General features: G+C 41.7%; 1 protein-coding gene across 2 annotated transcripts in view; it reads right to left on the reverse strand.

Moving 5' to 3' along the window:
- Positions 1 to 619: 619 nt before the first annotated feature.
- The window catches only part of cxadr (CXADR Ig-like cell adhesion molecule), a 72,620-nt gene continuing 54,325 nt past the window's right edge, over positions 620 to 18,914 (reverse strand). For both annotated transcript variants that reach the window (XM_034683374.1, XM_034683375.1), the window contains 4 exons: positions 9,517 to 9,672; positions 9,285 to 9,407; positions 6,556 to 6,694; positions 620 to 3,679 (listed from right to left, as the gene is read on the reverse strand). In XM_034683374.1, coding sequence (XP_034539265.1) covers positions 3,397 to 3,679; positions 6,556 to 6,694; positions 9,285 to 9,407; positions 9,517 to 9,672 — 701 coding nt within the window. In that variant the 3' untranslated portion in view covers positions 620 to 3,396. The remainder of the gene's footprint in view (positions 3,680 to 6,555; positions 6,695 to 9,284; positions 9,408 to 9,516; positions 9,673 to 18,914) is intronic.

The raw sequence follows: 18,914 nt of genomic DNA on the forward strand, positions 1-18,914 counted from the left end.
ACCTCAAAAGAGATCTTCATACAATATTAGTATGCTGATTTCAAAGCTACAGTTAATATTGTTAGTAGTAGTTAATGTTGTGAGCACACAGAGGGACACCGCCTCCCTCACAGCTCTGTACAGTTTGTCAGCAGGTGAAAGTCTAACTAGAATCCTACAGGGGCCAATCCTGACAGCAAACTCCCTTCATGAACAACACGCTCGCTCTCACTCTCACACACACACACACACACAAAAAGGAAGTGACAGATGTAATTTCTTTGCCTGGGTCCCACTTTCCTCTGTTAGAAAGCAGGTGCAACATCCAATCTACCAGGAAGCACAGGGCCGAGATGTTTCTGCGACTGTCACCTCCTCTTACATCCTACAATTCACGCACAAAAAACATAACACACACTCGCACAAAGCACACAAAAGACCCACACTGCCCCTCCTCTTCTGTTTTAGATATAGATTTGCCAAGCACAGCACGGCAGAGCATCACATTTACATACAAACATCTTCATCTTACATCGTTCCACTGTGTTGTGATTAGATACGGTTACTTCGACAGGATACTTCTACAAACAGCAAGAATCGTTTATGTTGTTAAAAAAAAAACCAGAACACACCGATTTACTTCATTTTAAATAAAGTTTTAAAAAAACATGTAGTCATGTTTGGAATACAAAAACAAAGCTTTAAGACAGTGATAGTGGCTTTTGAAGCTCTGAGAAGATTTCTATGAGGTGAGTGAGTGTGTGGAAAATCCAACAGAAAACAATCGATATTCTCACTGTGTACTGATAAATATATTGTTCTAGTGGCTGTGACAGCCGCTCAGGATGATGCTACTGCACGGAGCTCCTGCACACATTGGCGGGCTGCTATGAAACAACTCAACTGGGGCTACAAGGCACAATAGAAGTTACAGCCGTGAGGGCTGTACAGGGGTGCACTGAGGGGAGGTGTGTGTAAGGCTAAAATAAGGAGTAGAATAAGGCGTCAAAGAGCACAAATAATACAAATTTGCCCACTCTGAGTAATCGTATCAGGTTTTTGTCGTAAAGTAGTAGACAAGATGAGATTCTACGGGGCTTCCAAACACATCTGCAAACAACTGAAGACAAGAATATCCCTCTAAGTGTTAAGGACTGGCTGAATGAACAAACATTTCTATCATCTAGTTTTTCCCTGACCAGGATCAGACACGCCTCTGATGCAGCCTGGAATGCACAGCTGGGTATTAGCAGGTACACCTGTCTCTGTTTAAATCCAATACTCTAATTTATTACCCTCCCTTAAGAACAACTTGATGTACCCAAAACTATTCCCTCTGCTCAAAAACAGATGCATACACCACAAATCACTACAGCTGCCACCATAGGATCTTTGCTTCATGGTTGTGTTGCAGCTGATCCAGAGTCAACAACTGTTTCAGAGCAGAACAGATTTAAGGTTGTTTATCTTTTAAAGTTTGCAAACAACAACAGTCTGTCTCTGGTGGATGGCTCTCTGGAGAGTTGTGTTGCTACAGCCACTGAGCTGTTTCTGTAGGAGGGAAGTGGAAAAAACTGCCTTCCCCTTAGTGTTCAGCTGAGACAGGCTCCTAAAGTGGATGAGAACTTGTTTAAAGTCGTATTAAAAAGGTAGATTTTTACAGAAGAGTTAAACATGTTTACAGCCTGGTTCTAAAACGGTTTTGGTCATTTCCACCATCTTTGGGCTTCATAACACCTTTTGAGAAACCAATGGGTGAGGATACCGAGACAGAATCAATGTGTCTGTTTCATTATGTCTTTCTCAGGCTCTTTAGCCGACACAAGAAACAAAGGTGTACCTCAGACTCGTCTCCTAATGTGAATGTTTATTAGTCAGAAATATCAATATGTGATTTTTAAGCAATGATGGCTGTCAAACAAGATAAACTAGAAAGTTGTTTGGAATTTGTATATGTTCATGTTCAAGGATGAAGATTATTAAGTCTGTTATTTGCAAATTCATGACTCAGAATTGCGATCAGGAAGGAGGAAATAGTATCAGAAGTTTAGAAAAGCTCTAATATACGTCTAATCATTTCTGATCCAGCACTGAGAGACAACAAAACAAACTTAAATCAAAGTGTATCATTCAGCTTTCTAAGGCTTTTCACATTTGTTCCTCTTTGTGGGCATTTTCTCTTCATGTACTCAAGCTCTACATCCTTCATTAAAAAGTCCAATTAACACCAGAAGCTGTGTGAGGCTTCCTGTCGACCACAGAGAGAAGGTTAATCAAGATATTGGCTCCTTGTAATCCAAATAAAAGAGGACTTCACACACTGCAGATCTGAGGGGGGGCCACAGATACGACAGATAATGTTTAAGACCTGGTGCTCTTTGCCTAATACGGTGTGTAGAAGGGCCACATGTGGTGGTCACAGGGTTAGGGGCCTGCTGATGGTCAAACATAATCAAAGCAGATTGCTCGGTGAACCTTGCCTTGCAGCTGACCCCCTTGTTTTCCTTTACACTAGCTCCTCTAAGTTGTGCGGGGGAGGGATGACAGTCTTTTATTGTTTTTAAAGCTCAGTCAAGAAGCAATAATCCACCCAATCACAGGATAAAGCGGCATAAACCTCCCCCTCACCACGAGCCAATCCTGAGTGCTTCCCCCCCCCCCCAACTTTGCCCAACTGGATGATTCAAACAGCAAACTGTTCAACAGAAAATGGCTGACCTAAATTTTCAACTCTGTCACAGGATTAATTCACATTCGCAAGTTTCCTTCTAATAAATCTGCTTCCAAAGGTCAGAACTTCTCGTCTGATGGTAAATGTGTGGATTTAAACGTCTGTCCGATACGAGCAGAGACTAAACTGAATAATGATCGTAGAGTCATGTAGGCATTAAAGGACGATAAATGAGCAATACATTTCCCAACCTAGTTTTCATACACACACATTTGTATCCACGCACACATACAACTGCAGGTCTACACAAACATGCATGCACACAGCTGCACAGCTGGCCAATAAGGGGCCTGGATCTGTTTTGAACATAGAGTATCTCTACAGCAAGGGCCATCTATATAAAAAAAGAAAAGAAAAACATGCATCCATCCACTTATGTACAATATAATTTGTATATTGACCATTCTGCTTTATATCCATACTAATTCATTTTTCTGTGACAAAGTCCAGGAAGTAAAATTCATAAAAGTTTTTTTTGTATTTGTATTTGATAAAAAGTTAATGTGCTCTGTTGTGATTCCAGTAAAACTCGGTTTCTCCACAGCAGAGCCGGTCTTCAGAAGAGGAGAAAACTCCCGTTCTGTAAAGAATGAAGAGCTAAAAGTCAGCCGAGGCAGCCCGTCTTCATTTGTTTATGTCCCTCTACCTTCCTCCAATCCCTCCCCTCCCCTCATCCTCCCCTTAGGCTAGACGATGGAGCCGTCCCTGTTCTGTGCAGGGATCATGACGGGGATGCCGCCCATGCGGCTGAGGTTGGGGCCGGCCACCTTGGGGGCAGTGGGTGGGGGTAGTGGGGCGCGGCTTGGAGGCCTCTCATACTCCTCCGATGAAGGGATCTTGTCGTACTGAGGCTTCAGGGCGTACTCATGCAGGTTGGAAGGTGACATGGAGCCCAGGGAGGAGCGCTGGCTGCCCACAGTGAAACTGCGGGCTGTAGAAACACGACTCTTTGGAGGAGGGACGTCCTCTCTGAGGAGAAACAGAGACATCAGCACATTAAGAAAACAAGACAACAAGACTGTCAACTCACTTTCATTAGGTTACCTCAAAACATGGACTTATTGTAAGAAGGGGAAACAGCCTCCTGATTTCTAAGTAAAATTATAATCATCAGAATAATAACAGTCCAAATGGCAGCATTTGCTTTGGGGTTTGGTAACAGTGCCTTGAGCAAGTACTCCTCTGCCCTCAACAGTTTTATATGTTGACATGTCACAGTTTTATTGTGGTTGGATTAAAGGAACAAACACAAAAAGTTCCATAGCCTTGAAGTTAGGAGGTGGATGTCAAACAATATACTGGGAAACCAGCACTGTTTGAACCCTCTGATTATGATATATGCCTCTGGAACCAAATGGCCAACTTCTCTGTATGTTCGGTCGTGACAGTGGTCATTCATAACTGACTTACAGTGAAGTCTTCCTTTAAGTCCTACTCCTGCTGCAAATTTACTTAAGAAGCTACCATGTGTTAAGTTAAAAAAACAAATCAAAATAAACCCCATCATTTCTTGGTACTCTTGGTACTTTTCTTGAATCCCCCCCATAGGAAATTCTGATCTTCAGCTGAGTCTCAGTTTCACTGTAAATTCTACATTTCACAGAGGCTTAACTTCAGCTGTACAAGCCAAAAACAATAAACATACCAAATAAAAATATAAGTTTTGTCAGGTCTGTCCTCAAGAAGTAAACAACTTTATAAAATGTTAAATTCATTACCATAGCTTGCTTTTGCTCTCCATGCGGACTGTTTGTTCCTTCATTCATTGAGGCCTGCTGATGCATGATTGGTCAATGCTACTCAGACTACTAATGGAAACCTGAACACCTCTCATACAGCAGTCTGGAGTGTACAGGTTCTACATTAGTTGTATGCACCAACCCTTACCCCAACTAAAAGCAGGTGCTGCCAGCAGATGACAGATTTTTAACTGCTTTTCTTTGTTTAGAAAATGTTAAAAGTCAATCAAGCCTGTCTATCTATTTCAAACCCTGGTCATGACCAAGCAGCAACCTCCGGTCTAAAAATATGAGTCCAATGCAGAAGTGTTAAAAGCTGCAGTTCTGGGGCGCTGGTGGCCTAGCGGTCTAAGTGCCCCACATACAGAGGCTATAGTCCTCGTCGCAGGGGTTGCAGTTTCGATTCCAGCCTGGACCATTTACTGCATGTCCCCCCCTCTCACTGCTCCCCACATTTCCTGTCTCTCTTCAGCTGTCCTATCCATAAAGGCAAAAATGCCCCAAAAAATATAACTTTAAAAAAGCTGCAGTTCATCAAGGATCCGCTTGAGGCCGGCTCCGGAAGTACCAGAAGTCACATACACATGAATGGGAAAAAGATGATCTTTGCAGCAGAAATAAACATGTTTGCAGCCTGGTACAAAAGACGAGTGTAGTCTGGGAACGCTGCAGCTGTTGTCTAGGAGGCTCAAACTCCGCCTCTTTATGTCACACTGGCTCGACAGCAGCAATATGGCTGCCGCTGACGATTTGCCTCAAACAGCGCTTCAGAAACAGATGGGTGACATCACGGATACTACCTCCATATTTTATACAGTCTATGGTCATAACACTAAAAAGTGTCAAATCCAAGGGGCATTAATACCAATAAATGCACCATAACAGTGATTGACAGGCAGCACTTACAGCAACATTTCATCTAGGATAGAAGCATAGCAATAACTAACCCGCCTATCATCTTAACAGAACCCTTAAAAGAAACAAGAAGGCAAAATGACAAAGTCCACAAACTAATTGGTAGTATGCCGGTGGGTATGCCTGATGTCTTGTTCTGGTGCATAGTCTATGCCTGAACATTAAGTCAGGCAAACTGAATACAAACAATGACTTTCTCAGTGGCTTTAAACCAAAATAAAGTCAGATGACGCCCAGGTACAACATTCTGGAGTGTAGAGCAGTAGCTGCCCACACAGAGGAAAACAATGAATACTCAAGGAGTCTGCAGGAGTCATTTCAAGAGCGAAACATGATTGGACTCAATAAAGAGGCACAGATAATTGGAGTCGGCCCATTTGATTGGTCGGGGCTGCACCACACAGACTGTGTGTAATAGCCTTTAGCGATTGAGCTGAGCAACCAAACACAGATATGCCCCCTGCTTCCTCTGCCACCACATTAACTACTAATAAGCAGCAATAATCCAGTTAAATGCTCAATCAAAGTGAGCCTGAGGGGCTGCAGCTTGTTTAGTCCGCAGCTTCGTGTTGTGCTGTTTTCAGAGAATGTGTGTGTCTGTGTGTACGAGACGAGCACCAGCGGTCTAATCCTCTTTGTCCTACAGCGAGAGCAGTGTCACATTGTGGTCTCAGACAAATTCAGCTCGCAGCAGAGTGATAGGAAGCCCGCTGGTGGTACAGAGCCCGCGGGCCGGATGGAGGGCTGGGGAGGGGGGGTGGTAGGTGGCAGTGGAGGGGGTGAGGGTGAGGTGGGGGGAGTTAGCCAGCAGCCGACATGACACAGGATCCACAGAGCAAACAAAGCTTTCAAACTGATTACCACAGCTGTTTATTTGAGGAGGGGTGAAAAAAGAGAAACGCTGATGGAGAAAAACTATTCTCAGGCTGTTAGAGCTGTCGGAGACGTGTTTTTTTGTGTGTGTGTATGCGTGTGTGTGTGTGTGTGTCGGAGATGACCACAGGTTACTCTGTATGGGCAGCTGAGCGCAATCATTTTAAAGAGTAGGCACTTGAGGGGTTGCATATAATCCCCTCTTGTAAAACCTGAGACACATTTCTCATTACAGAGGAAAGAGACCAAATATTCCTCCATCAAAAGGAGCTTCTGGTGTGTGAGAGCCGAGTCTCTCTGATGTGTTCGAAAGCGTACCTGATCTCGTTGCAGATCTCCTTCTCGTACTTCTTCCTGTGACGGGCGCGGCAGCAGCAGAACAGGATGATGGCAATAATTAGGAGGATCAGGAGAACTGTAATTATGGCTCCTGCGATGATGCCTGCAGTGTTGGGAGCTGGACAACAAGGAGAGGAAAAGATTATGAGGTTTGGTAAATGTAGTGTTGGAAGCAGTGATATCAACAGAGCTGAGGTTTGGTGCTCTATGAAGACCTTTTGAAAGTAGTGTTGGATGTTTAACGAGGAAGAGGGGGATGCTTTGACCCTGGTTTGGGCTGTTCAAGATTTAACAACTAAGTCACCATCTATTAGCATCCAGCACCTTAACTGGCTGATAACCAATAACGTTCAGCAACTTATTTTTTTAATTTTTATTTATTTATTTAATTTTTATTGTTTTATTATAATTGTTGCATATATTGTGTTCTTCACCTTAGGAGTGTGGGGTGGGTTTTGGGGTCGGGGCTGGGTTGGGATTAGGATGGGGGGATCTTTTTATTTTTTATGTAAACCTTTTTTTTTTTTTTTCTTAATTTATTCTATTTTTATTATTTTTTTTGTACAACACTTCCATCCATCCAGCCTAGATATTTTGTACTGCAGATTTTTTTTTACATTTTCAAATTTCTTTGGTTGCTTCTTTGAGTCTCATTTGTCTTTTTTTCATTTAACTTGTAGAACATTTGGAAGAGAAGAAACATGCTTTATTTTGAAGTAAACAATCCCCTGATTGATAACGAAAGAGAATTGCAAATTGTAAAATGAAAACAAGAAGAAGAAAAGTTTCACTTTCAACTAAGAAACCCACAGACATCCACCCCTGCACCAAGAGTATATAAAGCCTGTGATGTAAATTTGATCATCTGCTGACTACACATTTGTGTGCAGCCCTCAGAGCTCGTGCAAAGGGAAACACAGTTGGTTTGAGTCTGTCTGGCCCTTAATCACGAGTTTTGAACAGAAGCTAGATCAAAGCAGAGTCAAAGAGTAGGGGCAAGCTTGAGTACATCTCTGACACTTTCTGCAGCTTATAAGCACACTAACAAGACTGTGGTCCTGAGCGTATTCAAACCAAACTCAGTAACAAGACCAAACAATGACAGGCGTTAAAAAAAAAAAAAAAGCTCCTTAAAAACAACACTGAAATGTCACTGTTCTTGTGTAATATCAACATCATGCTCCAGCACTCAGCTCTGGCTGCCCCATGCTGCCACACTCTGAGATGACAGTGCTGTCACAGCGTGGTACTAAAGCTTCCAGCTTCACAGCTTCAGCTCATTTGTTGCTCAAGAAACACTGGAAATGACACCTTTACATGTGCAGGAAAAATTTCACAATGAAAAGTGAGTTTTTAACCCAGTGATTCCACAAATCCCATCTTTTGAAGGGCATAAGTTGAGAAGGTCAAACAATGTGCTCATTCAGCCTGGAGGTGTGTACAGTTACTACAACAGCACATATAGAGATTTATATTTAGAGAGCTGAGCAACGGACATGGCTTTATGGATGGTCTATTGTCGATGCTAAACGATGCCAGGCCCGATGTTCCCTGCAAGCTGAGGAGAAGGAGGCAAGGACAACGTGCTGGTACTGAGGCGCAAGCTAAAAAAGATGACATCGACCTGTCCTCCCACCCACCACTATGGGGAATGTAAGATCTATCTACGATAAGGTGGACGAGCTAACCAAGCACCAGAGGAATACTGGCAGAGTAGCATCATGCTAACAGAGCTAACACCATACACGAACGCCACATTGGAAGGATTTCACCTGCTGTGGGCAGACAGGATACAGGAGAGCAGGACTGAACTAATTGGTGAAGAAGGCCAGCTCAGTCTTGGACCCTGTGGAGGTGGTGGCTGACAGGAGAATTATGGCCAAACTGTCGTCTTTGATGGACATTTTTTTTAAATAAATAAATTCTTGTAATGTACACTTCTTGTTTGCTGCTGTAACTCCAGGAATTTCCCCCATTGTGGGACGAATAAAGGAGTATCTTATCTTATCAGCTGGCTTATCACTGGTTAAGAATTTAATACCTCATCTTGGGTTACATTAGTTAGCTAAATGAGGGAACTGTTTAGTAACGCTTTAAAGAAAAACCTGCAAAGATTTCATGATAACAGCCTTTAAATGTTGAAGGTTGCTCATTTCCTAATCTTAAAATTAAAGGAAAATAAATACCTTGACGCTTTTAACTGAGTTAGATAAAAAAAGACTTCAAATGATATTACATTGCCTGTAGGAGACAGATGGGTACAGTGTTCCTAAGCTTTACAGATCAAGCACTTGTTCATGTAAATCTGTGCTATGCCATAGTAACAATTGGTGGATGTGAAATTGAATTTGTTACAATAATGTATTCCCCCTTTGAATGAATTGAAACACTTTGGCGTTATATCTTTTCCTGCACCGAAAAAATACAAACTCTTTTTAGTCAATTATTTGGACATTCTCAGCTACATCATGTCTTGTATCAATAATTAGCTGGCTTAGTTAAACAATTAACTTGGAAAACATTAAACCTGCTAAACTTCAGCTTGTTAGTACGTCACTGTGAGCATGTAGAGCCCCATAGGCCTGCTAGCATGACTTTTTGTATGGTGTTTTGGCTGACTGGCCACATAACTGCACTCTTGTCAGAAGTGTAGTAGATACAGTACAGACTACAGCTACAGCTCTGCATGCAGTTCTTAGTGTACTTACGAGGCGTCACGTTCAGATTTAGTATACATTCCTCAGTGCCGACTCGGTTGGCCACGGTGCAGCTGTAGGTGCCGGATGCACTAGAGGATGCGTTTCTCACGTTGACAGTTCCTGCCACAGGGTCTGTAGTGAGGGCAGAGAACACATCCAAAAAGATGGTGTTAAAGTGATACATGAGGTGTGTGTAGGACTTGAAATTCTTTGGTAGTGTGTGTGTAAAAGGGTAATTTACCCAACACAGCTGAGGCGGGCAGCAGCTTGCTATCGCTGGTCTTTTTCCAGCTGTACTGCAGAGGGCTGGTGCCCTCTTTGGATATGCACCTCAGCACGACATCTTTGCCTTCTAGTGTGGGTCCCTCAGCGTAGCATCTGGGCTTGGACGGCTTCACTGTGGAGAGAAAAATAATGATTTAGAGGAGTGAAAAAAGCATTTGTATTTGCTCTAACCAATGACTGTACTAAAGGATGGGTAGCACACAAGCAGCAACCTCCGGTCTCAAACGATGAAGCCCATGTGGAAGTGTTATAAACTGCAATTCATCGAGAATCCGCTTGAGGCTGGCTGCAGAAACGCCAGAAACCACAGACACCAATTCAAAAAAGATGATCTTTGCAGCATTAATAAACATGTTTACAGCCTGGTTCAAAAAACTGCTTGGCTTTACGTAGCTAATTTCTCTCTCGGCACACACTGTACAGGGAGTGAAATTTTTTTCTAACGCGACGGTTCAGAAGATATTAAGATTAGAGTTTTTGCCCAAATAAGGACATGACTGACTTGACTGACAGGCGGGAATACATAGCTGTTGGCTAAGAGGCTCAAACTCCGCCCCTTTATGTCACACTATGCCTGGTTGAGTTCAGCATTACCAATATGGCTGCCGCCGTCGATTGGCTTCAAAACAGCTCTCAGGAACAGATGGGTGACGTCACAGATACTACGTCCATCATTTATACAGTCTATGGTAGCACAACTCCCCAAAAGTGAAGCCAAAACATTTAGAGCTCCCCAGTAAAGATCGATGAGCCTGTCTTCCTCCATGTTAACAGATGGGACATAGGTCAAACTATAAAATCAATGTACACGTCAAATAATTTCTTCCCAAACATGATTTCTGTCATCACAGTTAGTTATTTTTATGCTGATTTAAATCCTAATGTTTGTTTTATGAGAACTTGAGTTTAAATTGGTTATCTGATGCTACTAAATGGGGTGCAATGATGTGATTGACAGCTCTGTTGACAAATGAAGCTCCTGTGGTGCTGTGGGCACCAGATTAGCAGAGTAGGGGAGGAACAGCAAGAGAAAACATTTCAAACTCCAACAAACGACTCAATGAACTTCTTAAAACGGAGAGTCTACTACAGATCGACAAAAATCTGTTTTGCTGTGGACTGTACCAACCTGAGGGATCCTTAACATTGTGTTTTTGTTGCGTGTTGTTTGGTGAAAGACGCAAGGCATCCACTAGTTTATCCAATTCTGGCTTCAAATGATGTCACCAGCACAAGATAAAAGCACCCATTGTTTGGGGGGCTTTTGCTTCCCTTTAGCAGACTAAGAGGCGGTGGAGATGCATTATTTATTGATGTATTTAAATCATTTATCATCTCAAAAGAACGTTTAATTCTTTCATGTGGTGGGCAAGTTTGTGTGTTTGTGTATTCCCTAAAGTTGATTTCCCTCCCTCACTCAAAGCAGCAAGTCATCAGCATAATGAGAGCAGTAATCAGAGTAATTGATACAGCTGCTGTCATTACAGGAGCTGCCACTCAGGATAATTGTATGGAAGATGTGTGCTCTGTACTTATTGGAAAAAAAAAACACACACACATGTGCATGCTCAGGGTTGAGGCAGGAGGCAAAACTCAATCTTGAAGCCAAACGTGTGCAAACAGTCCTCGGTCAGCCAGAGTGTTGGCAGGAGATTAGATTGAGTGGGGGGTTAAAAACAAACAGAGCCCCAAATCGAAAGCAGACCGCAACCGGTGAAATCTAGACACACTGTTAGACAGGAGATGAGGGGAACGAAACCGCACGTTTGTTATCGATACTACTCTGTCAATAATTCACAATTTGAAAATAATTCAACCAGATGGAACAGAAAGCTACATCTCTCTTTGTGTAAAAGGTCCCTCTCGGCCAGTTTTCAGTCAAATCTCAGGGAATTGTTTTAGAAGGAAAATGTTCATATAGTCAATTCTGAATTTTTCTCTTTTTTAATTACATTTCTGTATTCATTTGTAAATTCTGACATTTATGTTGTTTTAATGGTCTTGTCTTTTAGATGTCGTCTCCAAATAGGTTACTTAGTAGTTTCTACCACACCCTCACACGCCTTTATATTTTCCTTAATGTGCCTCGTATTCCATTTTGAATCCTATTTTTTTTTAAATAAATCATAAAAAGGCTGGTGCAAGCATCAGGATACAGAAAGTGTAACACAAAGGAGGGCTGTAGAGGCACCTTCATACTGTTACATCCCTGCAGATGAAAAGCAGTACACATGAGGGACAGATCAAATCAGTGAGATGAAAAATGACTCGCGTCACCCTTTTATTATTTTCAAACAGCAGACAGTGCCATTTTTGCTTTTGACTTCCCTTGTTTGATGTCATTACATCTCTGCAATTCCACAGTAGTGCAGGTATTTACACATTGCACCTGAAACCCCGTAATATTAGTGTTCCAGAGTGCGCTCACATTGCATTACGGCTTTGCCTAAGCACCATAGAAATGGCTTGTAAACCCCACACAGGAGCGCCGCAGACACACTGCACTGCTGGACAGCTGCGATGCTACACATACCCACCTTCCTCCCCAATCATTGCAACCCTGTTAGTACCTTGAGTGAGGATCAGAGGCGGAACAACTTTGCCCAACCAATATGTGCGTTACACATTGCAGGAGTAACAGAGTGTAAATATAAGTAAAGATATTTGCAGACTGGTTTAATATTTTCCTTTTTTTTAATCCATACAAGATTTCTAACTGGTATCGATAAACAAGTGGATGCTCTCTCTCTGTCTACTTCAGATCGGCTATTAAGTAGCCTAGGCTTAAGGCTAGGGATGCACGGAAAATTCGGCCACCGAAAATGGCTCAAAAGTGCATTTTTGTTTTTGTTTTTTCACGTTCGAAACAGAATGTTGTGATGACGCAAGCAAAAATCGCGGCCAGTACACGCTTGTCTGGATAAGGGCCAAAATGCCTGCATGTTCTTCCTTTAGTTGCAGCACTAAAGCGTCTTCTAAGCAAAGAGGTTGAGACAGACCACAGAGTGAAAAACAATTAAAATTATACTCTTAGTCTGTCAGCAAACCTCGCACTTCATCGTGACTGTACTTGATCCGTGTTATAAAGATCATGACTAGGATGTGGGAATAAAGAAGCGCTTACGAGAAATGATCCGGGCCGCGATGGATGCAGAGAACCCGCTTGGAGATGGAGAAGCGCGCAACGCAGGAAGGAGAAGAAAAACAGTGCGCAGAAAAAGGACTCGTCACTCTGAACCAGATGAGGGGCATGCACCCTTGTTGCCTGATATGTTCAATGAGATCCTTGATTTTAGTGAGGTTAGTACACAGTCATAGCCATAAATGCACTGGTAGGGAAGACCGGGGTCAGTTTTAACATTTTTGACATTTCTGTCTATAACTTTGAGCTCTTTTAACCCAGTGTGTTCAAACTGCTACACAAACCAGCTTCAAGTGTCTGCTAATAAATTACCTGGAAAATGCCTGTGGAACACAAACAGAAAATGCATGGCTTTATCTCCAAGGAGTGAAATGTTACAACTGTCCCCGGTCTCCCTACTAATAATTGGCATAATCATTTATTTGGGTGTTTCGGTTTTCGGCCTTGGTTTCCTCATTTTTGGTTTTTGGTTTCGGCCGAGAATTTTCATTTCGGTGCATCCCTACTTAAGGCAGTAAGAAAGGCTGAGTAGCAGCCCCCCAATTAACAGTTATATGAGGACACCTCTTCTTTAAATTGTGAACATAAACTGTGTGACTTACACCCTTGGATATGTCTTGAAAAAGATTTACCTCGAACCCAGCATTGGAGTATCCTAACACCAAAACACAAACTTCTGTCACCTTTGACTGCTGTTTTCTGTAAATTAATAATCAACTGCATTTCTATGACAACAACACATGTTTGTATTGTTTAAAAGCACAATACAGGCATGTGACACAAGTTCAGTGACAGAAAGCTGACATCATGGTGTGGTAATAATGGGCTCTGTAACAACACAAACCCTGGAGTGGGGCTCTGCAGATCTAAACCAGGTGTCAGGCGGGAGGCGGGGGATTTAGGATTAACAGCAGACAGACAGAACTGAGTACTCCTGCTAATCTAATAAACACACATGGGGTCAGGATGGAGGGGGCGACAGAGAGAGCGGGAGGGCAAAAATTAAGCGAGCGCTGACGGACAGATGGTAGTGATGGGGGCCAAGGCCGTGCAGCTTCTATCTCACAGCTCCTGCTATATGACGCTGCTGTGTTGCGTCTACACACACACACACACACACACACACACACAGTAAATGTCAGCAAGCTATGACATTTTGAAGGGATCTCTTAAAGGTGAAAGTCAACTCAACGCTGTAACACACGGGTCCTCATACGTCCGATGAGTAGATTTATTTGTTTGAAGGATGAGGTCAAAGAGGAAGGTGAAGGAAGCTGGAGGAGCACAGAGAGATAAAGGGCAGAGCGATGGAGCCGACCTGGATCTGTTAAATGAACAATGATTTCTGATTTACGAGTTGCACAAGGCTGTCTTATGAGCTAGATAAGGGAGAAGGGATTGCTACATTGCGGGATACATTACGGTCATAAGGCCAAAACTTCAAAGAGTGACGACTGATGGTTGAACGCTGAGGTGAAATAGAAGCTATCAGTGGACACTAAAGCCAGGAGGACAGAATTAAAGAGATTTCTTTTGAGCTTTGCTGTAAAATCCTGGATGGGATGAGGATTTTCTCAGGCAGGAGCCTAGCTAAATGATTGGCTGCTGAGTAATTATGGAAGGTCATAACTGAGAGAAATGGCTCTTAGAAGTTTGAAATGGCCAGAAAATTGGTTAGAGTATTCATGTGGTAATTTTTATGGAGATTTCCAGGTATCTGAATCTCCTTATGACCATTTTAAAAGGAAAAAGAGCCTGGAGAATCCTGACAGGGGGAGTTTAGAAGAACATTATCACATTTCTATAAGTTGAATTTGAAAACAGAATAGTTTCCTTGATTGCTCCAGGAAATGATGTGGAGGGGGGAGGTTTAATTACAGACATAAAGCAGAGCGTCATCTGCAGACAGTGAGAGTTTATAGCATACACTTAAAAAAAACACCCTAAGACACACTCACACTTCTCTCATCAAAGAACAATATTACTGAGAATTCAGCGCATAGAGAAAACAGAAGTGGGTACAGAGGACGTTTTTAGGCATTGATGCAAAACCCCAAGAAAGAGAAAGTTAATATTATAAATGGACAACAATTCTTACAGCGTCTCGATTTGGGATTCAAATGAATGCAAAGAAATGTACTTTATGATCTTTTCTTTTAGATTTATTATTTAAATAAATGCTGCATTGCTTCACCTGTGTGGTCAGAAACCATGACTTAGCAGTCGGAGATGGCTTCCAGTCAGTTGCCGCCCCTTTAACAAGCGCTGTAGTTAACTTCCTCAGTTTAGTTTCATTTCCAGGTCTATGGCCATTCACACACACTCCTATACAGTGCTCACCAGTACTACCGTGGATGTCAGCACCCGTGGAGGCTGTCTTTCAGCTTCACATCTCACCATGAACAGAAATACAGTAAAGGCCTATTGTCCATTTCATAAAAAGTCAATGTGTGATATTCAAAAGCATAGCGGTGTCGTCATTTTCCATCACAGCAGCAGCAGGAAGCAGGAAGACACTGCTTTGGTGCCTTAACTATAGTGGCCCAAAACCAGTCTCAACCAGCACTCCTGTTGTTGCCTTTATGACCATCACACTATTTCATATCAGGTTCATCGTGTAACCTTCAACTGAAATGACATTACACCTTTTGCAACTGGTACAGGTGGGATCCAGTCCATAACAGTTATGAGAGCTGCTGACGAGAGAAGCATTACTGCAGGTTGAGACTCGCCCTCTGTTAGCTTCAACGTCCTGAAGCAACAAGAGAAGAATACACAACAAGGGATGCTAGAGCGCCTGGACGACACGTACACTGCAGGGGTCAGCGAGTGTGTATACCTGCACGAGGCAGTGTTTGTGACAGGCCACAGCAACACCCATGTGTATAAATTAAGGTGTGTTTATCCTTGTGCACACATAAGCATGCATGTCTCCCCCTGTTCAGGAGACTATCCACCTTGTGACAAGATCAACCTGAAGGTAAAATGCAGAGCAGGCAACATGTCCTCGCCTCTCCTTGTCAACGTTTCTCTGCTAAGAACACCGCTGCCCCTGGGGTCAATAGCTAGCAGTCTGTCAGCTCCTGTAGCCTCCAGCGCTCTCTTTCTCATGAACACACACACTCATACACTCTAAGTTGTTGCTAAGTACATCCACAGATAGTCTGTCAGCTGATGCAGGAACTGAATTCAAATTTAAAAAGATTACAAAACACAACAGAAATCTTATACATGGAGTCCAAGACCTTTACGACTAATTTCAGAACTAAAGATACGACTCAACAGTGACAGAAATAAACATTTTTAACAAACTATGATGGGAGATTATTTGTTTAATGCACTTGTGAAAATGTTTTTCATTAGTGTCGGGCAATGTGGGAGAAAAATGGCAGGATCACGATCTGGATTTCATCACACTTCTATTTCATGTTGTTTTTAAGACTTTTCTGACCAGCAGACAACCTTTTAAGAACTAAATAATTCTTGTTCTGTAGTCTGAACTATTTTTATGCACCAAGTTTTGCCTTTTCTGTACAATTTCATAATTTTGATCTTGTATTGTGTCCTCTTTTGTGTCTTCTGAACTTTTAGTGTTCATCAAGAACATTTTCACATCATGATAAAAACATTAATTTAAGAAACCTGTCAGCTTTAAGAGTTCTTGTGTTTCCTCCTAATTATATTCTTACAGAATACCCAGTGCTTTGGCTTTATACAAGTAGTCCATATGAAGCTTTTTGAGACGTTTCTGGGTTGACTTTGGTTTTGTTTGTGAAAGAAACTGCAAATGTACAGATGATTCAGGATATGATTAATATCTGTGCTATAAATAACACATTTTAAGATGGAAGCTTGAGGCCATAATTAAAAGGGACCTTGGGCCGCGACTGGTTTAATGACAAACAATGAGCAATGACATTGTTGTATGTATACTCAGATCATGCTACATTTTTTAAACATTTTGTAGTTTAAAGTTAAAGGACTGATGTACTTTTTTTTTAAATATTGAAATGAGAAGGACTAGTTAAGTCAAGTTTTGACCTTGATCAACAAGAAGCCCAGAAAATAGTTGACAGACCATTATCAATACTGCACATAGCGTACCTTTAGTAAAACAAGAAGCTAAGAAGCATTGCCAAAAGCATTGAATGGGAGCAAACAAACACAAACACAACATTCATTGTTGCTGGTCTAACTTCATTGTACTTTTTAAAGTAGGGCTATATAATAAATCTCAGTAAGCGCTAAGGGTGTAACAATCCATCAATCTGGATTGATCCATTAATCAGCTGAACAAAAATCCAATCAAATTAGTTTAAAGCGGAGAGTCGGTCATCATCTATTAGATATGCATACATTTTGAAATTCACCACTCATCTGTTTCACAGATCCTGCCTTAGAGCGCCTGACCTCTTTGCTGCTGCCTCCTCAACTTCTCTGAGCAGTAGTTTTCCACAAAAGCTGAACCACAACCCCGAACGAGCAATGAGAAAAAACATCTGTTTTCTCTCTCATCTGCAAATCATGCAGCCTGACAGTGTTGTCAAAGATGACGGTTTCTGAGAGCTACACCATACTAAGAGCTAAAACATTCCATCACATCAAGACAGCTCTTTGGTGAAACTTGCATACCAAGGCTGTACGATCAAGTCAAAGGGAAGATTAAATGTGAGTAGACAAACACAGAATGAGTCGCTTTCTCTACAGACACACTCAAGATGTTGAGACATATTGTTGTTCAGAGTTTAAAGGTAATCAGGGGCGTTAATGTTAGATGATGAATTTGCATTCCAGACAACCCACATCACTCCGATTCTATCTTCCCTACATTGGCTTCCAGTTAAATTTAGGATTCATTTTAAGGTTCTTGTTTTTTTGTATAGAGCTCTGTGTGGTCAGGCTCCTGAATATATCGCTGACCTGCTCCACCCCTACCTCACCAGTAGGTCACTCAGGTCTTCTGACCAGGGCTTGCTGGTTGTCCCTCGAGCTCGTCTAAGAACAAAAGGTGACCGTGCGTTTGAAGTGGTGTCACCAACATTGTGGGACGCTCTTCCTGCAAATATTCGTTCAGCTGTCTCTGTTGTCACTTTTAAAAAACTCTTAAAAGACAAATTTATTTAAACAGACTATTTACAGACTAGTGTTCTAATTATGCTATCGTCTGCTTCTTTTACTGTTTTGATTTCTTTTTACTGTTTTTTGATTTCATTTTAATTTGAATATTTTTCCTGTGAAGCACTTTTTGATTTTATTCTATGAAAGGTGCTATACTAAATAAAATTTACTTACTTCCTCACATTTGAACATGTAAATAAGGCAAAAAACTGAACAATGAAAATGTCAAAACAGACCTTAAACATACACAATATTGTCTGAAATCAATTTAGCTCTTGAATGTAACTGAATTGAAACTTTAAGGTGGAAGACTTTGTTATACTAGAAAATATCATAACATTGTCCAAAGAATCAATAGAATATCCTATCATGAGGAAACAGGTGATTTACAGTTAACACAGCACAAAAGTCTGTCTTTATATCAATAAGTAAAATTAGTTTTAGGTAAATAAGCAATGCTTGAACGCTCAGCATGGATACAGTTTTATCATTAGATCAAGGCAGGGGATACAGGTGCTACGTAAATACTTCTTTAAAGCAGTGAAATGAAGCCAAACCTTGCCTTCGGCTACCCTCACATTAATTGAAGCTTATTAAGTAGTGAAATAATATTTTTGGATCCACTATGGAATCAAGAAGCAAACAGGATTTGATCTCAAAGTAATCGTACGGCGCATATTTTTCGGATATTGTGCAAGCCTTCTCCATGTCACATTAAGAATAGCAACCCTTTCTTCCATAGGAAGACAATCATTCAAGGTGTGTGATAACATCTGCCTTGATTTCATGGGAACTTTAGCAAAGAGCATGTAAAAGACCGATAAATCAGCAGCTCTGCTTTCTTTCTCACTCCTGAGGAATGTGGAGCTGCTGCAAGGAGATGCAGATGACGGTAAATGTTCAAACAATATGTATCTATGATGAGATTCACTGTTTCCTGTTGCTTCTGCTCAAATCAATTCTTATGTAAAACAGCCTCCCAGAGGGCTCTGTCACAGGGTCTCAGGTCAGCTGTATTCACAGCCAGAGTTAAGATAATCTCCATCCATATATCTCTTGTTTTATCACAGAGCGGCTTCATGGTTCAGCAACAC

This window comes from Notolabrus celidotus, chromosome 5 (assembly GCF_009762535.1).
Source record: "Notolabrus celidotus isolate fNotCel1 chromosome 5, fNotCel1.pri, whole genome shotgun sequence".
NCBI lineage: Eukaryota > Metazoa > Chordata > Actinopteri > Labriformes > Labridae > Notolabrus > Notolabrus celidotus.